General features: G+C 45.5%; 1 protein-coding gene across 1 annotated transcript in view; it reads left to right on the top strand.

Annotated features, from left to right (window-relative positions):
- TMTC2 (transmembrane O-mannosyltransferase targeting cadherins 2) overlaps positions 1-24,711 on the top strand; it is a 585,628-nt gene that overhangs the window by 323,501 nt on the left and 237,416 nt on the right. Inside the window, exon 5 of the mRNA XM_069228756.1 lies at positions 19,736-19,821. Coding sequence (XP_069084857.1) covers positions 19,736-19,821 — 86 coding nt within the window. The remainder of the gene's footprint in view (positions 1-19,735; positions 19,822-24,711) is intronic.

Raw genomic sequence — 24,711 nt, 5'->3', positions numbered from 1 at the left:
CTTACCCACCACTTCCCCAGGGAAGGACCTTGAGAGCAGTATTGCCACCCCTGCATGCTTCGAAGCTGCCGAGGTCCAAAGTTGTCTAGGAAACCAGCGCGAGTGCATGCGGAAAGTGTCTTTGTGCAACAGGTGTGTCTCCTGCAATAAACAGATATGGCTCCCAGATTTCTCTAGGGCTGACAATATTGCAAGCCGCTTGGTCGGGTTGTTAAGCCCTCGGACATTCAGACTCAAGCACTTAACTGCCATACATCTCAGGGCAGAATTTGCTGTGAGGAGGAAGGGATCTGTAGGGTGACCAAAGCCTGGGCCTAACACAATACCTCGGCCACTCTAAGTCGCATGGCCCGCCCATTGAAGCCCATATACACCAGTCTTGCAGGGAAGCAAACCAACATAAACTTATAACACACAACAAATGCTCAAAGTAACAAAGTCCTCTCCCACACATCCCGCAGAGGAAATGTCCCAACGAGGCCGTAGAACCACACCGTATCGTCCACCAGGTCCACTGACCCGCTGCCCGGACCTCGCTCGAAGGATCGTAGGCTCGCCCAAGCTGCCTCCAACCGATCAACAGCTCCCGGCTCCCATCACCTAGGCACTTGTCCCAGCCACCACACTGCTGACTGCCGCTTGACGTTCTGATATCTGCTCCGGCACAGTAGGACGCCGTCTATTTCTTCGTTTCTCCCTCCTTCGCCACTGCGGACGTGGCCCATTGGCCGCCCCCAGCATCAAGGCCGAGCCCTGAGTATCCTCCTCCAAACCCAGGATTCGGTTCGCCTCTGCCAATGATTTCACCTGACGAAGCTGCTCCTCCCAGCGAAAGACAAGGCGAAATGGGTGACCCCACGAGTACGACACCCCATGTTGACGCAGGTGCTCTATGATAGGCTTAAACTCACGCCGTCGCTGCAAAGTCCGAACCGAGAGGTCCTGGAATAATTGGAACTGATGACCTCTAAAGTGGACCTGCGGGAGGTTGCGCGTTCGCTGTAGGATGCTTTCTTTCAGCCCAAAGTTTTGGATGCAAGTCAAAATATCCGGCGGGCGGTCCCCCGCTCCACCAGGGCGACGCACCCGGTGTACTCTGTCTAGGACGATCTCCCGAGGCTCCTCCGGATCAAGGACAGAGCGGAACAACGCTGTCACAAAGCCACCAATGTCCTCCTTCTCGGCCCCAGTCGGTACCCCTCTAATGCAGATGTTATGTCTGCGGGTCCGATTCTCCAGATCTTCCACCGCCATCTGGAGGAGGTCTTGCTGCTCCCGCAAGCGAATAACCTCCTGCTGCAGGTCTGCCAGCTCCTCACTCTGGGCCGTTTCCCCATCTTCAACCTGTGCTATTCGTGCGCCCAGGGAGGTAAGCTCAACCCGTACCTCCTTCACCTCCTGCGATATGTCTTTGCGGAGCGTCTGTAAGTCGCTACGGAGGGAATCAAACAGGGAGGTAAGAAAAGCCTTTGTAACAGGTGCCGCTTCATCCTCTGCCATCTCCCTCTGCATCTCAGGGCCTTTCGTGGACGGCGGTTCCTTATGTGCCTCACCCAAGAACGGACGTCCCCCCGTGAACATGTCCCTCATTGTCCGGTCTCTCTTTGCCTTTGAGGTCACCATCACCGCTGACCTCAAACCACGGAAGGACAGGTCAGCCAGTCGGACCACTGCACTTCACACCCGGGGATCAAGTGCTCCTGGCTGCCCAATACCGCCAGTGGCCGTGTGGCCTCCTGCAGCAGTCCAGCCCTGCTTTGGCTAGGGCCTTCGCGGGCTGACTGCACCACCGATTAAAGGCCCAGGCCCATCAAGTGCCCGGCAGCACCTCTAGCACCTCGCCATGCGCTCAGCCGTATCTCAGACACCTCTGTCCTCTTGGGCCCCTTATAAATAGGCCCAGCAAACAGGCACCGCCATCTCCAGGACCATCAGCTAGCGTTGCCCTGGTCTCCCAGTGGAGATTTCTCCCTCAGAGGCCCTGGTCCCGAGAGCCGCCACTTCCGCGGCCGAGCCGCCGGGTCCCAGGCACGCGTCAGGACAGGGCGCGCCTTTCAGCCCTTGTGCCGGCCGCCGGGGTCAGCTCTGACGCGCCTCACCTCGCACACGGGAATCCAGCCGCGAGCGCACTCGGCTCTGTGGGGCGCCCAGGGGTTCCCCCACATCGGGAACCACGCCGGACCCCGCGGCCCCCCAGGCTGGGAGATCCGAGGCAGTTAAGAAGCCCGGGCAGCGGAGATCGGACCCGCGCGTCCGTTCAGTCCGCCATCTTGGCCACGCCCCCCCTTATAGACTTATGAGCAGCTGTGGACTTGAAGTGTTTCTTAACATACTTAATTTATGCTGCCAGGTATTTTGCTGAGGATTGCACACTTCCCCGTGCTACGGAATAGACTTGAGTAGTGTGACTTGGCTCGCCCTGGCATAGAAGCGAGGAGGATTCAGGGGCAAGAGTTTCATATGCGTGGACACACGCTCAGACACAGGCGCAGCAGCGCAGAGAAGTGCGTTAGGCAGAGGAGATTAAGCTATAGCTTGAGCCTAGTGCCGGAAGCTCAATCGTGTGCATGCTCATAGGTTAACTTATTTATTTGGACTAATTAGATTATTTTCAGTTCACCAAGAATACCTACCATTTTTTGTTATTTTTTTTTAACAATTAGGGACTTTGAGTTCCTTGGAATGGTAATCCTTAGGTGAAAATAATGACTCATTGTCATGGTTCTTAGATGAGAGAAAGTGTGCATCGTACTGCCAAAGATGGCACTGGAAAGCTTCTGAGTCTACCTGAGAGTCTGAGACATTGAACTTGCACTCAAAAGTCTTACCCCGTGGAATTTAGAAAGGAATTGCTCTCTTTCTTTAGGGTATGCTTGATATTAATTTCTGTGGCTCTGTTAAAACGGGTCATTGTTAAAAAAAAAAAATATATATATATATATATATATATATATATATATATATATATATATATATATATATATATATATATATATATATATATATATATATATATATATATATATATATATATATATGTTCGATGGCATGTGTAGCTGCAGATACACATGCTGTGCACATCCCGCCATCTGGTGTTGGGCTCGGAGTGTTACAAGTTGTTTTTCTTCGAAGAAGTCTTTTCGAGTCACGAGACCGAGGGACTCCTCCCATTTCGACTCCATTGCGCATGGGCGTCGACTCCATCTTAGATTGTTTTTTTTCCGCCATCGGGTTCGGACGTGTTCCTTTTCACTCCGTGTTTCGGGTCGGAAAGTTAGTTAGAATCTCGGAAAAATCGTCGGTATTGTTTGCGTTCGGTATCGGGTTAGTTACAACAGATCGACACCGAATTAAGAAGAGCTCCGGTGGCCCTTCGGGGATTTCTTCCATCCCCGTCGGGGCCTGGTCGGCCCGGCCACGTGTCTCTTCAAGGCTGATGGAACAGACCCCATTCCGCTTCTGTCCAGAATGCCATAACAAGTATCCATATACAGATCAACACTGGTCTGTAACTTGTGTTTGTCACCAGAACACAAGGAGGATACTTGTGAGGCCTGTCGAGCCTTTCGGTCCAGGAAGACACTCTAGGACCGAAGAGCAAGAAGACTGCAAATGGCGTCGGCGCCGACAGGACAAGAGCGTTTCGAGGAGGAGGAAGAAACATTCTCCACCCAGGAGTCGGACTCTGAGGAGATCGATCCCGAGGAAACGCTGAAAACCGTGAGTAAGATGTCGAAAACAAGAACTCACGAGAAAAGCGCTAAAGCCCTGGGGACGCCACCGCCAGCAGGCCATGGCTTAACCCAAAAAGTAGGTGACCGTTCATCGGCACCGAAAAAGGGCGAGCTGGTGTCGAAGTCATCCGACTCCGGTCGAGATACCGGCACACAGCAATCTCGGGCCCGAGATAGTGGCTCAGAGAAGATTCGGCACCGAGACAGCGGCACCGAAACGGGTCGGCACCGAGAGAGCACGACGCCGAAAGTAAAAAAGGTTTCGTCGGAGCCGAAAAAAGCAGCCGAAAAGGTTTCGGTACCGAATTATCCGGCTTCGGAACCGAAAACAAGTTCCTACACTGAGGAACAAGGACGTTCCACACAAATGAAGACACATAGATTTGGACAGGAATTACAGGCAATAGAGCCAGATCACACACAAAGACGGCTCTTTATTCAAAAAGATACAGGGAAGATCAGCACTCTTCCTCCAGTCAAAATGAAACGCAAGCTTGCCTTCCAAGACAAAGACAAACAGCCACACGCAAAGGTGGCTAAACAAGTAACACCACCACCATCCCCACATCACTCTCCGCAACCATCACCGGTAGCCACTCCACCAATGATGCAATCCCCAACTCATACAGGAATGAGTCAAGATGACCCTGACGCATGGGACCTTTATGACGCACCAGTGTCAGATAATAGTCCAGAATGCTATCCAGCTAAACCATCGCCACCAGAGGATAGTACAGGCTACGCACAGGTGGTGTCAAGAGCAGCTGCATTTCATAATGTCAGCCTTCATTCAGAGCCCATTGAAGACAACTTTGTTTTTAATACACTGTCGTCCACACACAGCCAATATCAGAGTCTTCCTATGCTACCCGGAATGCTAAAACACTCCAAACAAGTGTTTGAGGAGCCTGTTAAAGGGAGAGCCATTACTCCAAGAGTAGATAAAAAATATAAACCGCCACCAACAGACCTAGTGTACATTACACAACAGCTAACACCAGACTCTGTTGTAGTGGGAGCAGCGCGCAAAAGAGCCAACTCTCATACTTCAGGAGATGCACCACCTCCAGATAAAGAAAGTCGAAAATTCGATGCTGCAGGCAAAAGGGTGGCGGCACAGGCAGCAAACCAGTGGCGTATTGCAAATTCGCAAGCTTTGCTAGCCAGATATGATAGGGCCCATTGGGATGAGATGCAACACCTTATTGAACATTTACCCAAGGAGTTCCAAAAAAGAGCGCAGCAAGTAGTAGAAGAAGGACAGGGTATCTCAAATAATCAGGTACGGTCAGCAATGGATGCTGCAGACACAGCTGCTAGAACTGTCAACACAGCTGTAACAATAAGGAGACATGCATGGCTGCGTACATCAGGATTTAAACCAGAGATACAGCAAGCTGTGCTGAATATGCCATTCAATGGACAGCAGTTGTTTGGGCCGGAGGTGGACACTGCGATCGAAAAACTTAAAAAAGACACTGGCACGGCCAAAGCCATGGGCGCACTCTACTCCCCACAAAGCAGAGGCACATTTCGAAAGACACAATTTCGAGGGGGGTTTCGAGGGCAAACCACAGAAGCCACAACCTCACAAACAAAGCCCACTTACCAGAGCCAGTATCAGCGGGGAGGTTTTCGGGGACAATATAGAGGGACAATTTCAAAGGAACAGAGGAAAGTTCCAAAGTCCCAAAACTCCTCCAAACAAGCAGTGACTTCAAGGTCACAAATCCCCAACACTTAACACCTGTGGGGGGGAGACTAACCAAGTTTTACGAACATTGGGAGGAAATAACAACAGACACTTGGGTCTTAGCAATTATGCAGCATGGTTATTGCATAGAATTTATCAAATTCACTCCAAACATCCCACCGAAAACACACAATATGTCAAAACAACATATAGATCTTCTAGGACTAGAAGTTCAGGCATTGCTAGAAAAAGAAGCAATAGAGTTAGTACCAAAACAACAAATAAACACAGGAGTTTACTCCCTGTACTTTCTAATACCCAAAAAAGACAAGAGTCTGAGACCTATACTAGATCTCAGAACATTAAATACCTACATCAAATCAGATCACTTTCACATGGTTACATTACAAGACGTAATCCCACTGCTCAAACAACAAGACTACATGACAACACTAGACCTAAAGGATGCATATTTCTATATACCAATACATCCTTCACACAGAAAGTACCTAAGGTTTGTATTCCAAGGGATATATTACCAATTCAAAGTGTTGCCATTCGGAATAACAACTGCACCAAGAGTTTTTACAAAATGCCTAGCAGTAGTAGCTGCACATATCAGAAGGCAGCAAATACATGTGTTCCCGTACCTAGACGATTGGTTAATCAAAACCAACACGCTAAGACGGTGTTCACAACATACAAAATATGTCATAGAAATCCTCCACAAACTAGGTTTCTCAATCAATTACACAAAGTCACACCTTCTGCCGTGTCAAACACAGCAATACTTAGGAGCAACAATCAACACAGCAAAAGGGATTGCCACTCCAAGTCCACAAAGAGTTCACACATTTCACAATGTGATACAGACCATGTATCCAAATCAAAAGATACAAGTCAAACTGGTGATGAAACTACTAGGCATGATGTCTTCATGCATAGCCATTGTCCCAAACGCAAGGTTGCACATGCGGCCCTTACAACAGTGCCTAGCATCACAATGGTCACAAGCCCAGGGTCAGCTTCTAGATCTGGTGTTGATAGACCGCCAAACATACATCTCGCTTCAATGGTGGAACAGTATAAATTTAAACCAAGGGCGGCCTTTCCAAGACCCAGTGCCAGAATACGTGATAACAACAGATGCTTCCATGATAGGGTGGGGAGCACACCTCAATCAACACAGCATCCAAGGACAATGGGACATACAGCAAAAACAGTTTCACATAAATTGCTTAGAACTGTTAGCGGTATTTCTAGCGCTCAAAGCATTTCAACCCATAATAAGACACAAACACATTCTTGTCAAAACAGACAACATGACAACAATGTATTACCTAAACAAACAGGGAGGCACACACTCAACACAGTTGTGTCTCCTAACACAGAAAATATGGCATTGGGCGATTCACAACCACATTCGCCTAGTAGCACAATTTATTCCAGGAATTCAGAACCAGTTAGCAGACAATCTCTCTCTGGATCACCAACAGATCCACGAATGGGAGATTCACCCCCAAATACTAAACACTTACTTCCAAATGTGGGGAATACCACAAATAGATCTATTTGCAACAAAAGAAAACTCAAAATGCCAAAACTTCGCATCCAGGTACCCACAACATCAGTCTCAGGGCAATGCACTATGGATGAACTGGTCAGGGATATTTGCGTACGCTTTTCCCCCTCTCCCACTTCTTCCATATCTAGTAAACAAGTTGAGTCAAAACAAACTCAAACTCATACTAATAGCACCAACATGGGCAAGGCAACCTTGGTACACAACACTACTAGACCTTTCAGTAGTACCTCATGTCAAACTGCCAAACAGGCCAGATCTGTTAACACAACACAAACAACAGATCAGACATCCAAATCCAGCATCGTTGAATCTAGCAATTTGGCTCCTGAAATCCTAGAATTCGGGCACTTAGACCTCACAGAGGAATGTATGGAGGTCATAAAACAAGCTAGAAAACCTACCACTAGACACTGCTATGCAAATAAGTGTAAATAATTTGTTTATTACTGCCATAATAATCAAATTCAACCTTTACACGCATCTGCAAAAGAAATAGTAGGATACTTACTACATTTGCAAAAATCTAACCTAGCTTTCTCTTCCATTAAAATACATCTTACGGCAATTTCTGCTTACCTACAAATTACGCACTCAATTTCATTGTTTAGGATACCAGTCATAAAGGCGTTTATGGAAGGCCTAAAGAGAATTATACCACCAAGAACACCACCAGTTCCTTCATGGAACCTCAACATTGTCCTGACACGACTCATGGGTCCACCTTTTGAGCCCATGCACTCTTGTGAAATGCAATACTTAACGTGGAAAGTTGCATTTTTAATTGCCATCACATCTCTAAGAAGAGTGAGTGAAATTCAAGCATTTACCATTCAAGAACCATTTATTCAAATACACAAAAATAAAGTTGTTCTACGGACCAATCCTAAATTTTTACCAAAAGTAATCTCACCGTTCCACTTAAATCAAACGGTAGAATTACCAGTGTTCTTCCCACAGCCAGATTCTGTAGCTGAAAGAGCACTACATACATTAGACATCAAAAGAGCACTAATGTACTACATTGACAGAACAAAACTAATTCGAAAGACAAAACAACTATTTATCGCCTTTCAAAAACCTCATACAGGAAATCCAATTTCAAAACAAGGCATTGCTAGATGGATAGTTAGGTGCATTCAAACCTGCTATCTTAAAGCTAAAAGAGAACTGCCTATTACACCAAAGGCACACTCAACCAGAAAGAAAGGTGCTACCATGGCCTTTCTAGGAAATATTCCAATGAACGAAATATGTAAGGCAGCAACATGGTCTACGCCTCATACATTTACCAAACACTACTGTGTAGATGTGCTAACTGCACAACAAGCAACAGTAGGTCAAGCTGTATTAAGAACATTATTTCAAACTACTTCAACTCCTACAGGCTGAACCACCGCTTTTGGGGAGATAACTGCTTACTAGTCTATGCACATCATGTGTATCTGCAGCTACACATGCCATCGAACGGAAAATGTCACTTACCCAGTGTACATCTGTTCGTGGCATTAGTCGCTGCAGATTCACATGCGCCCACCCGCCTCCCCGGGAGCCTGTAGCCGTTTAGAAGTAGATCTTAAACATTTGTACATTTGTAAATATATTACTAAAAACTTTATTATGTACATACGCATTCACTCCATTGCATGGGCACTATTACTAGCATACACAACTCCTACCTCACCCTCTGCGGGCAAAACAATCTAAGATGGAGTCGACGCCCATGCGCAATGGAGTCGAAATGGGAGGAGTCCCTCGGTCTCGTGACTCGAAAAGACTTCTTCGAAGAAAAAAAACTTGTAACACTCCGAGCCCAACACCAGATGGCGGGATGTGCACAGCATGTGAATCTTCAGCGACTAATGCCACGAACAGATGTGCACTGGGTAAGTGACATTTTCCATATATATATATACATATATATACTTAAATATCAATTGTTCATCCCCATGATAAGTATTCAAGATGGATCCCTACGACCCCACAACCATCTGTTTGGAAAGGTGTGTGCAGCATAGTTTCAGGTGGTGCTTAACCAACACAAATTTTCAGACTATCAACATAAAATAATTCAGGCTACAATGGACCTGTAGAGATTCCATTTACAAAGTTCGAGGTTATCATGAAAAGCTGGAATGGATCGGGCCCTCTAGGGCCTACGTTGGACACACCCATGCCTTATCGCATTTGGTTCAACCGGTCCATATTCTGCTGCGCTAACAAGGCAGAAGCAGAGTTTATGGCGCTTGTGGTCCTGTGCAAGGAGGGCAAAGGGGCAGTGGAAATTACCAGGTCATCCGCCTGTACGGCAGACTCAAACTGCACTCGGTGTCAAATCATGACACCTTCATAAAAACGCTATCAGAATAAAGGCTTCGCTGAAAAATCGTTTCGTAATCATTTCTTTCAAGTTTCAAAAGCCGACTTAGAGGCACTGGGAATATGCCAACCAGAGTACATAAATAATGATGTTAAAACCCAAACAAGCTAATTGGTTTTCCCTTGGGTCATGACCTCATTATCCACTTCTGTAAAATCCTTTTAACCGTCTGACCCTTGCCCTTTCAGACCAACCACATAATGTTGTAATTGGGAAACGGGTGACCTTGATAAGACGCACTTGCCATTATTGGCAAAGTGTATTTTGATTTGATGTGTGTCATGGGAGCCAGTGGAAATGGAAGATGAAAAGGCCCCGTGTCCCTTTTAAGAGGCTTTAGCTGCGCGTCCTGTTGACTTCAGGAAGCCTGCGTTATATAGTTTAGTACATAATGGCATGTTTTATTGCTGGCTCTTAGCAAGCTGCTCTTAGGCCCAATAATGGATAATAATGATTGGAAAAAATAGTTTACATTTTAAGATGCGGCTTTTTATTTATTGCGTGTGCCTTCTTGCGTGTTAATATAGACGTATTCACACCTCAACAAGGCGCAGCCCGTTCACTTGTCAACCACTGGCTCAAAAAAATGCATTCACGCTGGACACGAGGCGAGAGAGAATGGCCTCCTATTATGATAAGCAGCAATATGGCCTTTTATTGTGTTCTGTAGGGATTGGGTTATGCTGTCCCCAGCGAGCGTATTGAGGCAGACGCCGTGGAACCGGCCCAGGCCTCGTGGTGATGGTAAAGTCTCTCAAGCAAACATAGTTGTAAAGGAAACATGAACTATGGGAGCCGGTCCTCAAAAGGTGCAGTGTAAGGAAGTTACTTTGTGGGTTTTAATACGGAGACATTAACTGCGGGGCTCTGAACATCATTCAGTATCCTCATGGAGTCAGTGCCCTCTGTCTAGGTTGGGTCTGCGTGTCTGTGTGTAATACGTTGAGTTGTAGTTCTGTGGCCCCTCCGTGAGTTCATGCATGCTCGGACTGTGTTGGAGTCGTTTTTAATCAATTTAGAGTTCTAGCCCTTTGATTAGCCTGGGGTATTAGGGGTGGGAGAGTAAACACTATAGGAAACAATGCCGCAACGTAGCACTATTTTGATGGATTGTACTCGTAACACTAATTCTTAACCTGCCTGCTGGTTGACCAATACAGAAGAATAAGAGTGGAAATAGCGGAGAGAGAAAAATTTAAAATTGTGCAACGCCAAATACCAAGTACTATTGTTAAACTGCATCAAGGAAAAATTTAATCAATCATATGTGAGTGGTAAAATCTTGCAACATCTTTAATGTAATGCCTTACGGTGGGGGTGTGCTCCAGGGGCGGAGAGTATGTGATTGTATTATAACTTAGCCAAACATTCAACAGCATTGTTCAAAGAAGGGCCCTCGTGTTTATTTGGGTAAATATTACTCCCAAATGACCTAGTAGAATCTCCGAACCTCATTTATGTCAGCAATACATGTTCTTGTAGTATCTGGGTGAAAGAAAACATGCTCCCTTCCCATGTAATGGAGACCCAGCCAGGCCTTTGGCTCCTTAGAAACTTGAACCTCCATTTGTGGCAACTTCCCACACACATGAGGCATCTCTGTTGTGATATCTGTGGGCTTCTGTTCTGTAACTAATAGCATTCTACAATCCCTCAGTTTTGCTTCCTTTTTAATTCATGGCATTTTAAAATGTTCATCTAACAGCAACATCAATGATCCCACTATTACAGTCGCATTTCTTTCTGCCCCCCTTGTATTGATTCCAATGACCATTTTCAGGGAAAGCGCAATTTCTCAGCTGTTGTGAATGCAATTTTGGGACGTGAAAGACTCCGTGCACTTCCCTTCTTCCAGCGTAGGAACTTTGGAGACCCAGCCCTTGGCAACTGTACTTTGTTTTCCAATCTAGACTCCAACTGCAGCACAGACCTGATGTGCCATACTTCAAGCCTATATTGACTGTGCTTAGGTTAACCTCTCCATTTTTATCCATTTTGGGCTCCATAACCTACACGCTAATCATCTCCTATGACGCACCTTTACTCAGCCCCATCAATTGTTCCCCCATGCTTAATCTTAGTCATTCAAGGAATTGATTTGTTTTCATGTGTCTGTGTGTGTGTACAATAGTTGTCCTGTAAAGGGTGACTTTGCATATTAAATCCGAGGCAATTTAAACACTGAGCAATATGGTGGCGTTTCTCCTGTGTAATAAAATTTATCTCTTAGCTGAATTAACTCTGTTTTATTTTAACATGTGTTGCTTAGACCTGATTAACAGGTCTCATCAATATGAGCTTCAATTAAATAGACAACTATTTTTTTTACTATATTGTATAATTGTCACGACGGCGATACCACTGTCTGTGCACAGTGCCTCAGTATAGTTAGGAGATTATAGAAATGAGATGGAGAGAAGTCATGGATACATTCTCGAGTCCCTAATTTCTCCGGTAATATTTTTAAGAAAATGCAAAAATCTTTTATCAGTGTATTAAAGGCAAGCGTGTATTTTCTGTAGATAATCCCACTGGTTGTGGGTTGTTTCTTCATTGTTAATAATTGCTTTTCTTGAATCAATATTTTAAATACATTTGCCATTTTGGCTAATCTGTTCTTCAACTTCAATCTAAAAAATGTCAATAAATAAAGTAAATATTCACAATGTCTGTAGTTTAGCAATACCCAATATGTTAAACAGTCAGACTTGCATAACCAAGAAATATCTGTTGAAAGACTGTGCAGAGGTTCTGCCGTACCCTGTATATAGTAACATCATCCACTTTTCAAACCATTATGCATTATTCACCATTAGCCTTAGCTGGCCCATCTCGCTGCTACCCTACCCTGCCAAAGTACTGGAGAAAGCAATCAACACACAACTACAGAATTTCACAGAGGCCAACAACTCCCTGGATAGCTCCCAGTCCGGCTTCCACAGCATGGAGACAGCCTTCTCGCAGCCACCGCTGACATCCGATTGCTCCTAGACCCCGGCCGCACCGTAGCACTCATACTCGTCGACCTCTCAGCTCCATTGACACGGTCTCCCACAGCACTCTGCACACCAGACTCCAGGACATAGAAATCCACGGAAGAGCCCTCAAATGGATTCACTCCTTCTTCTCCGGGAGGACGTAGAGAGTCAGACTCCCGCCCTACACTTCCAGACCCAGAGGTGTCAACTGTGGAGTCCCCCAAGGATCCTCACTGAGTCCCACACTGTCCAACATATACATGGCCCCTCTCGCTGCCATCGTCAGAAGCCATGGTATGAACATCGTGTCATATGCCGAGGACACACATCTCATCATTTCCCTCACTGAAGATGCAGACATGGCCAAAAGGAACTTCCACTCAGGAATGGAAGCAATCGCCACCTGAATGAGAGAAAGCTGCCTCAAGCTCAACTCCAACAATACTGAGCTCATCATCTTTGGAAATGCCACCTCAGCTTGAGATGACTCTTGGTGGCCCACATCCCTCAGCGCCACCCCTGCACTGACTGAGCACGCCCGCAACTCAGGAATCATCCTCGACTCCTCCCTATCCATGACTCACCAGGTAAACTCTGTTGCCTCCTGCTGCTGGCACACACTCCGCAAACTTCAGAAGATCTTTAGATGGATCCCAGCAGACTGTCACAGGACAGTCACCCATTCCTTATTCACTAGCAAGCTTGACTACCGTAACACCCTCTATGCCGACACCTCAACTAGGAATATCAAAAAGCTACAACTCGTCCAGAATGCCACCACCAGACTCATTTTGGACCTCCCTCACCGAGAACACATCTTCCAACACCTGAGGAACCTCCACTGGCCGCCGGTCAAGAAGCGAATCACCTTCAAGCTTCTCACCCACACTTACAACGCAGGACCAGCCTACCTGAACCACTGCGTCTCCTTCCACACCCCCACCAGATCCCTCCGCTCCGCCCAGATGGCTCTGCCCACCAGCCCCTGCATCAGCAAAACTACCACTGGAGGACGATCCTTCACCTACACTGCAGCAAAGAGCTGGAACAACCTCCCCTTGTAACTCAGACAAAGCCTGTCGCTCACCATCTTCAGGAAGAACCTCAAGACGTGGCTCTTCGGATGAGGTCCCTCCCTCCCCTCAGCGCCTTGAGACCCTCATGGGTGAGTAGCTGTGTTTTACAAATACTGATTGATTGAGCCTTTCTTGTACCCAAAACCCAGCGTAAACCTGTCTTGTCTGTTGCTCTCTAATGTTTTTCAGCTAAGTTCATTGGAGATATTTTCAGAAAACAGTTGTATTCTAGTTGCTCTTCTACACTTTGTAAGCTGTAGCTTGTATCCAGAATATATCTCAAATAAGTTTTATTTTGTCTCATTCTTAATTTCAATGCATTATTCATAATATTAGGAACATTAACTGATTTTATGTTGTCTTGTGCTTCGTTGAAGTTTCCAGCCACTGTGGATTTTCGATTTCTATTCCATATGTTGATTTTGTGCTCATGGAATGGTATCAATCAGGATTTATAAATCGCGTCTAATCACCCGATAGAGCATCCAGGTGCTTGCAGGTCGTGGACTCATATGTCAGGTCTTGAGAGCCAATTGAAATTCCAGAAGTGAGGTGATGGTCCCGAGGTTTCTGGGTAGGCTGTTCAAGGTCTTTGCTGCAATGTGAGAGAAGGAGTGTCCTCGCCTTCTGCTGCAGTAGATGCAGGGAGTATGTGCAAATGAAAGGGAGGCAGAGCATAGCCTTCTTGACGGTTGTGGAAGTTCAGGCTGAGGTTGATGTACGCTGGTCCTTGGTTGAGTAGAGCTTTGTGTGCATGGGTCAGCAGCATGAATTGGCATCTCTTCTGTAAGGGGAGTCAGTGGAGTTGCACAAGGTGGGGTGTAATGTAGATCCGTCGAGGATGAGTCTGTCTGTGGCATTCTGTATGGTCTGAAATCTCTGTAGGGGGTGTGCTGCAATTCCTGTTTAGAAGGCATTGCTGTAGTCCAGTTGGCTGATGAGGGCCTGTGTCACGGTGTGTCTCGTGTGTAGGAGTAGCCACTTGAAGATCTTGCATAGCATGCTCAAAGTGAGAAAGTGGGCGGAGGAGACGGCGTTGATCGGTGATTTCTTGGTGAGCTTGTTGTCAGTGATGATTCTGAGGTTTCTGGCATGGTCCGGAGGAAGTGGGTGCAGGTCCTAGGTCTGATGGCCACCAAGAGTTATTCTATGTGTTGCTGCTCTTACCAAAGATCAGTACTTCCAACTTGTCTGTGTTCAGCTGCAGGCATTTGTTCTTCATCCAGTCAACAACGCTTGTCATGCACCTGTGGAAGTTGGTTCTGGTGGTGGATGGGTCGTTGGTGAGTGGGAGGATGAGTTGGGTGTCATCTGCATAGAAAATTATGTTGAGACCGTGGGATCTGACAGTGTTGGCCAGCGGGGTCATATATGTGTTGAAGATGGTGGGGCTGAGGGATGAGCCCTTGGGAACCCGCAGATGACCTCCTTGGGTTCAAAGATGAAAGGTGGGAGGAGGACCCTCTGGGTTCTTCCGGTAAGGAAGGAGGTCAGCATGTGGTGGGATACAGTGTTGAAGGCTGCTGAGAGGTCGAGGAGGATCAGGGCTGCTGTTTCTTCTCAGTCGAGGAGGGTTCGGATGTCGTTGGTGGCTGTGATCAGGGCAGCTTTGGTGATGTGATTGCTGTGGAAGCCCGATTTGGAGGTATTGAGTAGCTGGTTCTGCTCCTGGTATGTCATGAGTTGCTTGTTGATGATCTTTTCTAATACATTCGCTGAGATTGGGAGCAAGGAGTTTGGCCAGTAGTTTTTGGGTTCGCTGGGGTCGGCAGAGGGTTTTTTGTGAGGTGGTCTGACTTCGGCATGTTGCCTGGTGTCATAAAATGTTGCAGTGGTGATAAAGGTGTTGAGCAGGGTGGAATCCTTTAGTTTCTAAGGTTGAAGATGTGATGCAGGTTTGGGTCTATGGGAGCTCCAAGTGGATGGATTCAATGGTGGAGGTTATGTCATGGTTGGAGAGGATGTTCCAGGTGGTCAGTTTGTGGTTTGTGTCAAATACGGTGTTGGCATATCTGTCTAGGAAGTTCGTAGGTGTGGGTTGGTGTTCCAAGTTTCAATATATGGTTGTGATCTTGTTGTGGAAGAAGTAGGCGAGGTTGTCCCACAGCTCCTGTGAGGGTGTGATGCTGTTTTCGCTGGCAGCCGGTTTTGAGAATTCCTTAACAATGTTGAAAAGTTCCTTGATAGTGTTGGCGCTGGTTTGGATGCGTGCGGCAAGGGCTGTCGTCTTTGTTGCCCTCAGCAGGTGGTGGTAGAGGTTGAGGGAGGGTCTTGAAGGCTGCTCAGTCGGAGACATCCTTGCTGGCGTGCCATCTCCGCTCCAGCTGTTTGCTGTCTCATTTCGCTGTTCTGAGTCCTTGGTGTACCAGCTGGCTTTTTTGGAAGTTTTTATCTGGCTGTTGCTCTTGATGGGAACAATGATGTTGGCACAATTGGTGATCCAGGTGTTGAAGTTTTTCACTCAGTGTTCAAGGTTAATCACGGTAACAGGGTTGGAGATGCTGCGGGTGCCTGCCCAGTTGGTCTCTGAGCTTTTGTTCCACCTCTCGTGGGGGGTAGTGGTCATCTTGGGAGTGCTCAGGCTGGAGATGATGAAGTGGATGATAGAGTGATCTGTCCATGTGAGTTCTGTGACATGGCTGTATTTGATGTGGTAGCTGGAGGTGAAAATGGGGTCTAGCGTGTGTCCTGCAGTGTGTGTAGGGTTGTGGACGATCTGGGTCAATCAGAGGCTGATCATACTGTTGATGCGGTGTGCAGTGTTGTTGTTGGGGTCGTCTGTGTGGAAATTTAGGTCGCAGAGGAAGATGTAGTCCTTGGAGTCTAAGGCTAGGGGTGCAATGAAGTCAGCGATAGTGTTGCAGAAGCTGGAGTGTGGGCCTGGGGTCGATATGGGAGGGTGCCTTTGATGGTTGTTGTGTCGTCTATGTTGAGCTTGAAATTGAGATGTTCCATGGGGTGGTGGTGTAGTCTGTGATGGTGGTGCATTGTCTGGTTTCTTTGTGGATGATGGCTGTTCCTCCTCCCGGCTTGTTGGTGCTCTCCGGGTGAGTGATTTTATATCCACCAGGGATCGCTGTGGCAATGTCTGGGGCGGATATGGGGTTGAGCTAGGTCTCGGTGAGGAAGACGATGTTGTTTGCGAGGGTGGCGATGAGGTCCCATAATTCGTTGAAATGCTTGCACAGTGAGTGTGTTGAGAAGGTTTCATGCAAGTTGGTGTTTTTGTTCAGGTAGTGTGTTTGGGGTGTGTCTGGTTGGTGAGCAGGTGTGTGTGCTGTGGCAGGTGAAGTGGCATTTGGTGCAGATGAAAGGTCCTAACTGGGAGCGTGGGTTGGTGCGGTAGCAGTGTTTGTTGTGGCATCAGGGGTTGAGGATGTAGAGCTCAGCGATAGTGTATCTTCTGGGGGATGGAGGACTAGCAGTTGTGGTGCTGGGCGCGGTTCAGGCACGGATGGGTGCAGACGGGTTTGCCTTTGGTGCACCATCACCGTACCTGCTGCGTGCATCCGCTGTGCGGTTACACTGGGGCCAGCATTAAGTAGGTCCTAGGGTGGGTGGGGTTTCTGTTGGCAGGAAGAACTGTGAGTGGGAAAACCCAGTCAGGAAAACCCTGGTGGGAAAGCCCAGGCAGCTGCGGTGTCACTGGATCAGTCTGGAACAAGCATAAATGGAAGCCACACGCAAGTGTCATACTAGGTGTCCAGGCACCTACTGATGTGGTCGCGCTGCGACCTGCATTAAGTAGGTCCTGGTGTAGGTGGGGCTTCTGTTGGCAGGAAGAATGGTGAGTGGGAAAACCCAGTCAGGAAAACCCTGGTGGGAAAGCCCAGGCAGCTGCGGTATCACTGGATCAGTCTGGAACAAGCATGAACTGGAAGCCACAAGCGAGTGGCAGGCTAAGGTGTCCAGGTGCCTACTATTGTACTGGTTCCTTTGCTTTTACTTCTACATGTTGTGCACCACAGGCTTTTCATATTCTGTATGTAATCACTGGTGTCACACATGAAGTGCCTTAGTTTATAACTTGTAGTAGTTTGTCACCTTGCTCCCCTTCATGATACAGTTGGATAAACTGCTGATCAACATATAAAAATGTATTTTGGAAATATTACAGGTTGTCTCAGTAGCCTAATACGTGACATGGTTTAAATGGGTAAGATATTTTAAATCTTACATTGGTAATTTGTGTGCTTTAAGAGAAAATAAATCAATTTACAGTCTAGTCTGAAAGGTCCAATAATCCTTCCACTAGTTTAGGAATGTGAAATGTATTCTACCTGACTTCTGCTGAGAGCACTCCAGAGTTATACACGTCTGCTTGAGATCCCACATTTCTATTCCTTCTGTGAAGCTGGACTTGTCAGGTGCTACATCAAAAAAACAATAAGGCCTAATATGGGGCAGGTGCATCTTAAAGGTTAAACAAAACAAACCTTGCTGCTTATGGCATAACAAAGCAGAGCTCTGCACCTTGAGATATTAAAAGTTCTTACAAGTTGCGGTTGCATACTAACAGCTATGATGATTGCTTTCTTAAGAATTGAAAGTCAGTGCAATCATTTTTGAAGGAACATATTGCCCAGTTCTTCGCAAAAACAATATGCGTCAGAGTCCACAACACATGTGGTGTTTTGGCAAGAACCCCTCTTCCTTGGTGGTACAAGGGTTTCTTGCCTCATAGTACCAGTAGATCCTATTGGCTTGTGTTTCATTTAAACTTTCAAAATGATTTCACACAGAAGACCTCTAAACAAATGGAAAATCTACTTGGGAAAGGTAAGTTAGGAAGTGGCGGATCTGACCAAATTACATGCTGTGCCTTTCCCATATGTCACGTACACGCAAGTACAGGCAAGTAGATGAAATTAGTGATGCCAAAGAACTAGGCTCCTTAGGGTGCAAGTTTATTTTCGAACTTATATGCGTTTAAATTGGCTAAACAAAGGCAGGTTGCATGGGTAGTTGTTAATGAACAGAGTTCATTATTTCCATGGGCCCGGTTTACAAGTAGCTGTAGGTTTGCGGCTGAAATGTCTTCATTTGTGCCTGTCAGGAATGTACAGATGGATTCCTGACATGTGAATGGTTTTACTACTGCGGAGTTTTCGACTCATGCAGAGAAATCTATAACAGCAAATCCCACAGAAAGGGAAAGAGTGGATGGGTCAGGGTGCGATTTATCTTGAAGCGATCAGTTTGTTTGTGTGCAGAATATCCGATCAACTATTTCTAGGAAGGGCAAGAGTGTACTACAGCACCGGGCTCGAGTAACTATATTTCGGGTGACAGGAGGGGATCTGGTAACCTCCAAATTTGAAGGGCATGTTGGGGTAGGGGTTTCTCTGTGGGGGAATGCTTTTCACGTGGGTGAAAAATAGTAAATTGCACAGTGTGCTGCGTTTCCCTAGTCTGTAAATGTAATATATGTAAAATTATCCACTGGGGGGAAATGAATCCCGGGAAATATGTCACATGACATTCCCAGTTGTACTCCTGGAAACCTGTGCATGGTGCAGCTTTCCATGCGTACTCTTTGGAATTTGCATGAATTCTCAAAATGTGTAAATCTGCAACCATTTGTAGGAGTAGCACAGTGGGTGCAAAGTCGCTGCTTCTCTTTGTAAATCATGCCCAATGTTTAAAAGTACTGTTTTTGTAATATTCAACCGATGATCATGTCATCATGTCCCAGTTACAGAAGTAGGTCCAGGGCTGGCCCGGGTGCTTCAGAGAGATTATAGTTTAGTTTAGTTTAAAAGCTCAGTTGCAAACATTACTCAGACCTGTAACTATTCATGAACCTTGAGGTGCATCAAAGTACATCGGAATCGGAGCAAAGATGTCAGAGCTTGTAGCACGAAAATATGTTCAATACAAAAAAAATGAACTAGTGAAGGAAAATGGAAATGTGTACAGATACAAAAAGGTTCAGCAATTAGGGAAACGTTAGTTGTTTAAAAATACAACCAGCTTGTACTTTTATTTAATAAAGGCACTATTTTATAGACTGGCGTTAATGCTATTTTATCCAGATGCTAAGAGTCCCATTTATCTTTATTAACGCCATGCAGCGAAAGTAGATCCTTAAAAATAATTTATCACTGAAAGTTTTGACCAGCAGCTATTCAGCAAGCTAACCTCACTGCTTTTTCTTTTTTCCGCTCTGGGCAAATTGTGATATTGCTTTCTTATCTTTCGTGTGATTGAAGATCATTGCTTCATTGTTTTTGAACCTGAACGGTCTGTTGATAATCTTCCATATTTTAATAATATATTTTTTGTCTTGTAGGGGATTGTTGCTACAAGAAAGCAGTCGCTTTTCTGAGGCTCTTCGGCACTATAAACTAGCAATCGGTAGCAGACCTACATTAGCATGTAAGTCACATAGTAAATCTTTTTTGCTTGTTTTTTTTCTTCCAGTGATATCAGCTGAGTTATATGTATTGACTCAAGACACATTGGTAATTATTCTGGTGTTTGTCAGAGACATATAGTTGTAATCCTGATCTTGTGGAAAGCAAGAAATAGAAGCAAGTGGATAAGGTGCCTTTTAAAGCGTGTGTTGTAGTTCGATTTAACATTCAGATCTCCATTAGCCCACTCTTCAGACTCTAAGGGCCTCATTAAAAGCGTGGCGGTCAAAGGACCCCCACATTGGCATCGATGGTTGGCCCGCCACAGTCCAGGCAGTCCAGCCACCCAATTACAACCCTGGTGGGCGGACCTGCCAGAGGACCGCCGTCCCCGCCGGGACCATGGTTCCCAACGGTGGTCAGAGTTGTAGTCGGCCAGGGTGATGCTGAACTCGGCGCCATCTGGCTGATTACAACTCCCCTCACCGCCAGCCTTTCCTTGGCGGTTTCACCAACATGGAAAGTCTGGCAGTGAGGGTGTGCTGGGGGCCCCTGGGGAGCATATGACATGGCCAGTGCAGGGTCCCCCCCTGCCCAGCACCCTTGGAATGCGCGCTGTGGGGATTCCGTGGGTGCTTGTCAACCCCCTCTGCTACGATATAGCACTCGGCTCCTTTAAGGGAGCTGAGTGCTATCTCATAGCACTGTTTCTGCCAATCTGACCAGCAGGAATGCTCTATTGCAGTGTTCCTGCCAGTCAGACCAGTGGGAACATTGTAATAGGGCAGAGGGGGGAGTGAGGGTGCCATGGCGGTGGCGTCCTCCCAGCGGCTTTGGTGGTCCCGTGCCGTGTTGGGACCACCAAAGTTGAAATGAGGCCCTATGTGTGGCGCATTTGAAATTTTTTGACTATGGCACTGAAATCTTTGCTCTCTTTTTGTTTTGCTTCATGGTTAAAGAGAGGGCAAAGCTTTTTTGCACATGGTAGAGGTTGAGGCAATATACTTAAATGTATGGTCCTGGAGAAGTCAGGCACATGTTGCTTTGAAGATCTGGCATGCTTTGTAGAAAAATATGCTTAGGGAAATTACTTAAAGGCATTCATCAATGTGTTTACAGAAAATAGTGGCATACATTTATTTAAAGTGGGCATTGAAAAACGTGAAGGGCGGCTAAAGAGTAAAAAAAAAAAAAGTAGTAATTACTGTTGAGAGAGATTATTGAAAACAAGGAGATATGCATGGCCTGGGATTTAGTGATGATAAAACAGGAAGGGCATTGGTTATACAGGTATTGGAGATAGCAAATTAAATTCGGTACACAAAAGGAGGACAAGAGAGACACTCAGGATTGGTAATATTAAGTGTTTGATTGTGAAAGTGAAACAGAGCAGATAGCCAAGACAAAGAAAGAAGACCATAACATGTCAATAGTGAAAAGGGGGAATTTGATAGTAATTCTGGGATGCAGTGGCTGAGAAGATCTCAATGTGGAGCTGACAAAGGACCGCAGTGGCTGAAAGGACCACAGTGTGAAGATGAACTGAAGATCTGTGGTGGAACAAGTTTTACACGAAAACGCTTGAAACACTACTTACACACACACCTTGGTTGTTGATGTTAAAAAAGAAATCACAAGTATTAGCCTACATGCAACAAAAATATAACTTTATGTGAATTTAAGAAAAGGATTACGTATCGTTCTGAGGGTAATGAAGAATCAATAGACATTTGACAAGTTGAAGCTGGTAGATACTTGATGTACGAGAGATCAGTAGCACTGTAACCGAGAAGATGGAATACATTAAGGCCACAAACATGATTACTAACAGTGTGAGCACGAATACCCAGAAATTTGTCATAAGAGGGGTTTATGCTTGGAACATGGAGTAGATCTGGGGGGGACATAGGTGGGAAACATGTTAGTAAAGAAGTGTATTTGAAGATGCCCTCTGGGGTTTTGTGGTGACTAATGTGTATACCCATGTGTGTGTGTCCTGTCAGCATACACTTGTAATGCAAGTACCAGATCCTTTGATGTGGACGAGGGCACTGACTAATTTGGGGTCTGAAGATATCACATGATGGAATATGATTAAAATGGGTAGGACAAAGAATCTGCCGAATATGAATGTTTTGATTAATTGTGTGAGTAGTGAATAGTTTGAAGGAGATGGAAGATGTGGGTTTATAGAAAAGTACAATAAGAAACGTAAGGTTTTGGATGAGTTGATGGGAGTGGTACAAGTAGTCTTATTTGGAAAGCACGGATAGGGATATAAAATATGAGGTGGGATTTTGCAGTGCAGTTAGGAAAAGGAACTTTCAGGGAGTTTGGAAGTATTTTAAGGTGAGTCAAATAGACTACTTTCGAGAAAATTATATACTATGGGTGGTACTCCAGGATTCTAGGTACTTTGCAGTTGGGTATTACTGTGTATTCAGTACATGAAGGAGACCTAGGGAAGAATGAATGTTAAGAAAAATAATTTTGGATGCAGACAACCTTCCAGAAAGAAGAAGCGGATAGGCAGGTTAGTGAAGAAAACATACAGAGTGCAACATAGCACTGAAAGCTTCATAGGGTACTGCTGAAGAGACAAAATATGAATTGGTTAGAATTGTGAATTTGGCTTCCTTGTTACCAGCTATTTTCCAGTAGGCTGCGACATGTAGTCTGCTGCCATATAGTCATGAAATCAGGCGTCATGAATGTGGTCTTCTGCCATGTAGTCATGAAATCAGGCATCATACAAGTGTGTACCTGACTAGACTGCTCTACCTCAGCATGATTGCAGATGTTTCAGAGTACAGTTGCAACAACCCTCATGCTCAAATACCCAGCCTTATATCTGGTGGCATGGACCTGCAACACACTGGCCAATTATGATGCCACTTCCATTAAGCTTCATTGTGCTTGGCCTATGTGTTGCATGCTCTTCAGTGTCACTTACTCTGCATTTCATGTGCTTCCAAGCAAGGAACTAATCTAGGGAAGAGGATACTACTGTTATTCAGTTCCCGTCTGGGCTGTTGTGTTATAATATGCTTTGACTCAGTTCCCTCAGTGACAGCGGGTCAGTGAGTGGATCAGGAAGAGCTAATTGAAGCAGCAAAGCAGGGAGAATACAGCAGAGGAAGAGATGATGGCACTAACATGAGTACCATCGCATACAAAGTTTGTTGGCATCAGTAGGTGGGATGTAGGTTTGCTTGTTGAGTGTGCTGGCCTTACTCTTGGAATCTAGTGGTTGCCACCATCTGGGCTCTGGTATGCCCTTAGTATGACACTTATGACGTAAGGTCACCCTTGTAGGCATGTTGAGGAAATTATCAACTTTATAATGACCCGTCAAAAGGTGGCCTTCCTTGACATATAGTGGGCATTATAGTGGCCATGACATAACCTTCCATGGCATACTGTATACATTGTGTTCCTAGACATCACTCTACCCAAGGTTTATGATGGCCATTTATATCTTCTGAAGAGTATCCTAAAATGAGGTTGCTGTCATTGACAATTGTTGGATACCACTGGGATATGTGCAATAGTCATGTGAGGTAGGTTTTGTCCATGCTTTCTGACAGCACAGGTACGTACTTGATGAAAATTAGAAACTTTATTCATGGTGCAAAACCCATATTTGCTGAATAGTTACCTTCAAAGAAATGGCACTTTCTACTTCGGTTAAATTAGTTTATTTTCCCTGAACGAAAAACTGCTATCTGGGCACATAATGTGTGCCTCTTCAGAAAATATGAAGCTGATGTTTGGATACAGCATTTTTGTTTTTACATGATAAATTTGCTCCTGATATTTGAATAATATTTCACACTAGGTTAGTGGGCTCCTACTATTAATTACATTATTTTTTAGGCTTAGGAGCACTTCTTGCTATCGTCTGTAGACTTGCCTTCATCTAAATTCTAAACTCTTGTTAGATCATCCTCACAACTGCCATCTCAGGCCAGAACCTCCTATGATGGATGCAACATTTTGGTTATGTCTTCATTCAGAACCTTGTGACGTTGCTAACTTGAGCTTGTGAAATCTTATCTTATCTGATAGATTGCTCCACTGTTTACCTATTTATCATGAGATCTGTGTAATTTCTAATTTTCCCATCCTCATTCTTGGGCAGCATCCATCAAATCTGGACCTTTCACATGTAACACTCTAATATAGGGCCTTAAATGAAAACAGACCATGAAAGCTTAAACCTGTCAGGCATACACCTACTGGCAGGAGTTGATTTTCTGATATAAAGGCTTGGAATTGAAGTCAGATGGAGTTAGATATTAGTTCTAGAAGCTGAAAAAGATCATATTGGAACCAAAATCTTTCCAGGTTCTACTGTGTGAACCTTTTCCTGCTCATCGCAGGAAACCCTCAAATATTGGGAATGGCGATCATGCTGTCAGGGAAGACCAACAACATTTTAGGTAGAATTGCAAAGAACTCACTAGCACAGACAGTTGAGGCTCTGTACAGTGGGCTGAGCATCCTTGTCAGAACCCCGTTTGAAGGGTCACAGGGCAAGCAGGGATTACTCGCCCCAACCATGGAGATTGAGGCCTTTTACGCCAGTTGTCCCTGGCCTGACCTACTATGGACTCTGAGGAAATGGCCCAAGTATCTCTTCAGCACTTGACTCTCAGTAATAGCGTGGTTTGTGATTAGAGCAGTCCAAGGCTTCCTCGAGTGGGCTGGGGGTGAAAACAGGCACAACAGTAGCAATACATTATTGTCCAGATGAATAATCGCGTTTATGAAAAAAGAAGTCTTTTATTTTACTGCTACCAGCGCAAAGGGAAAATACGACATTCACAAACAACTTCCACAGTAACCCTGAGGTCAGGGCTCTAATGTTTCTTAGTCAGTTTCCCATTTCTCACTCCCTCCTTGCTGTAGC

The sequence above is a fragment of the Pleurodeles waltl genome, chromosome 4_1 (genome assembly GCF_031143425.1).
Source record: "Pleurodeles waltl isolate 20211129_DDA chromosome 4_1, aPleWal1.hap1.20221129, whole genome shotgun sequence".
In the NCBI taxonomy this organism is placed as follows: domain Eukaryota; kingdom Metazoa; phylum Chordata; class Amphibia; order Caudata; family Salamandridae; genus Pleurodeles; species Pleurodeles waltl.
Note: the sequence above shows the minus strand (reverse complement) of the source record. Positions and strands in the feature narration are given on the sequence as shown.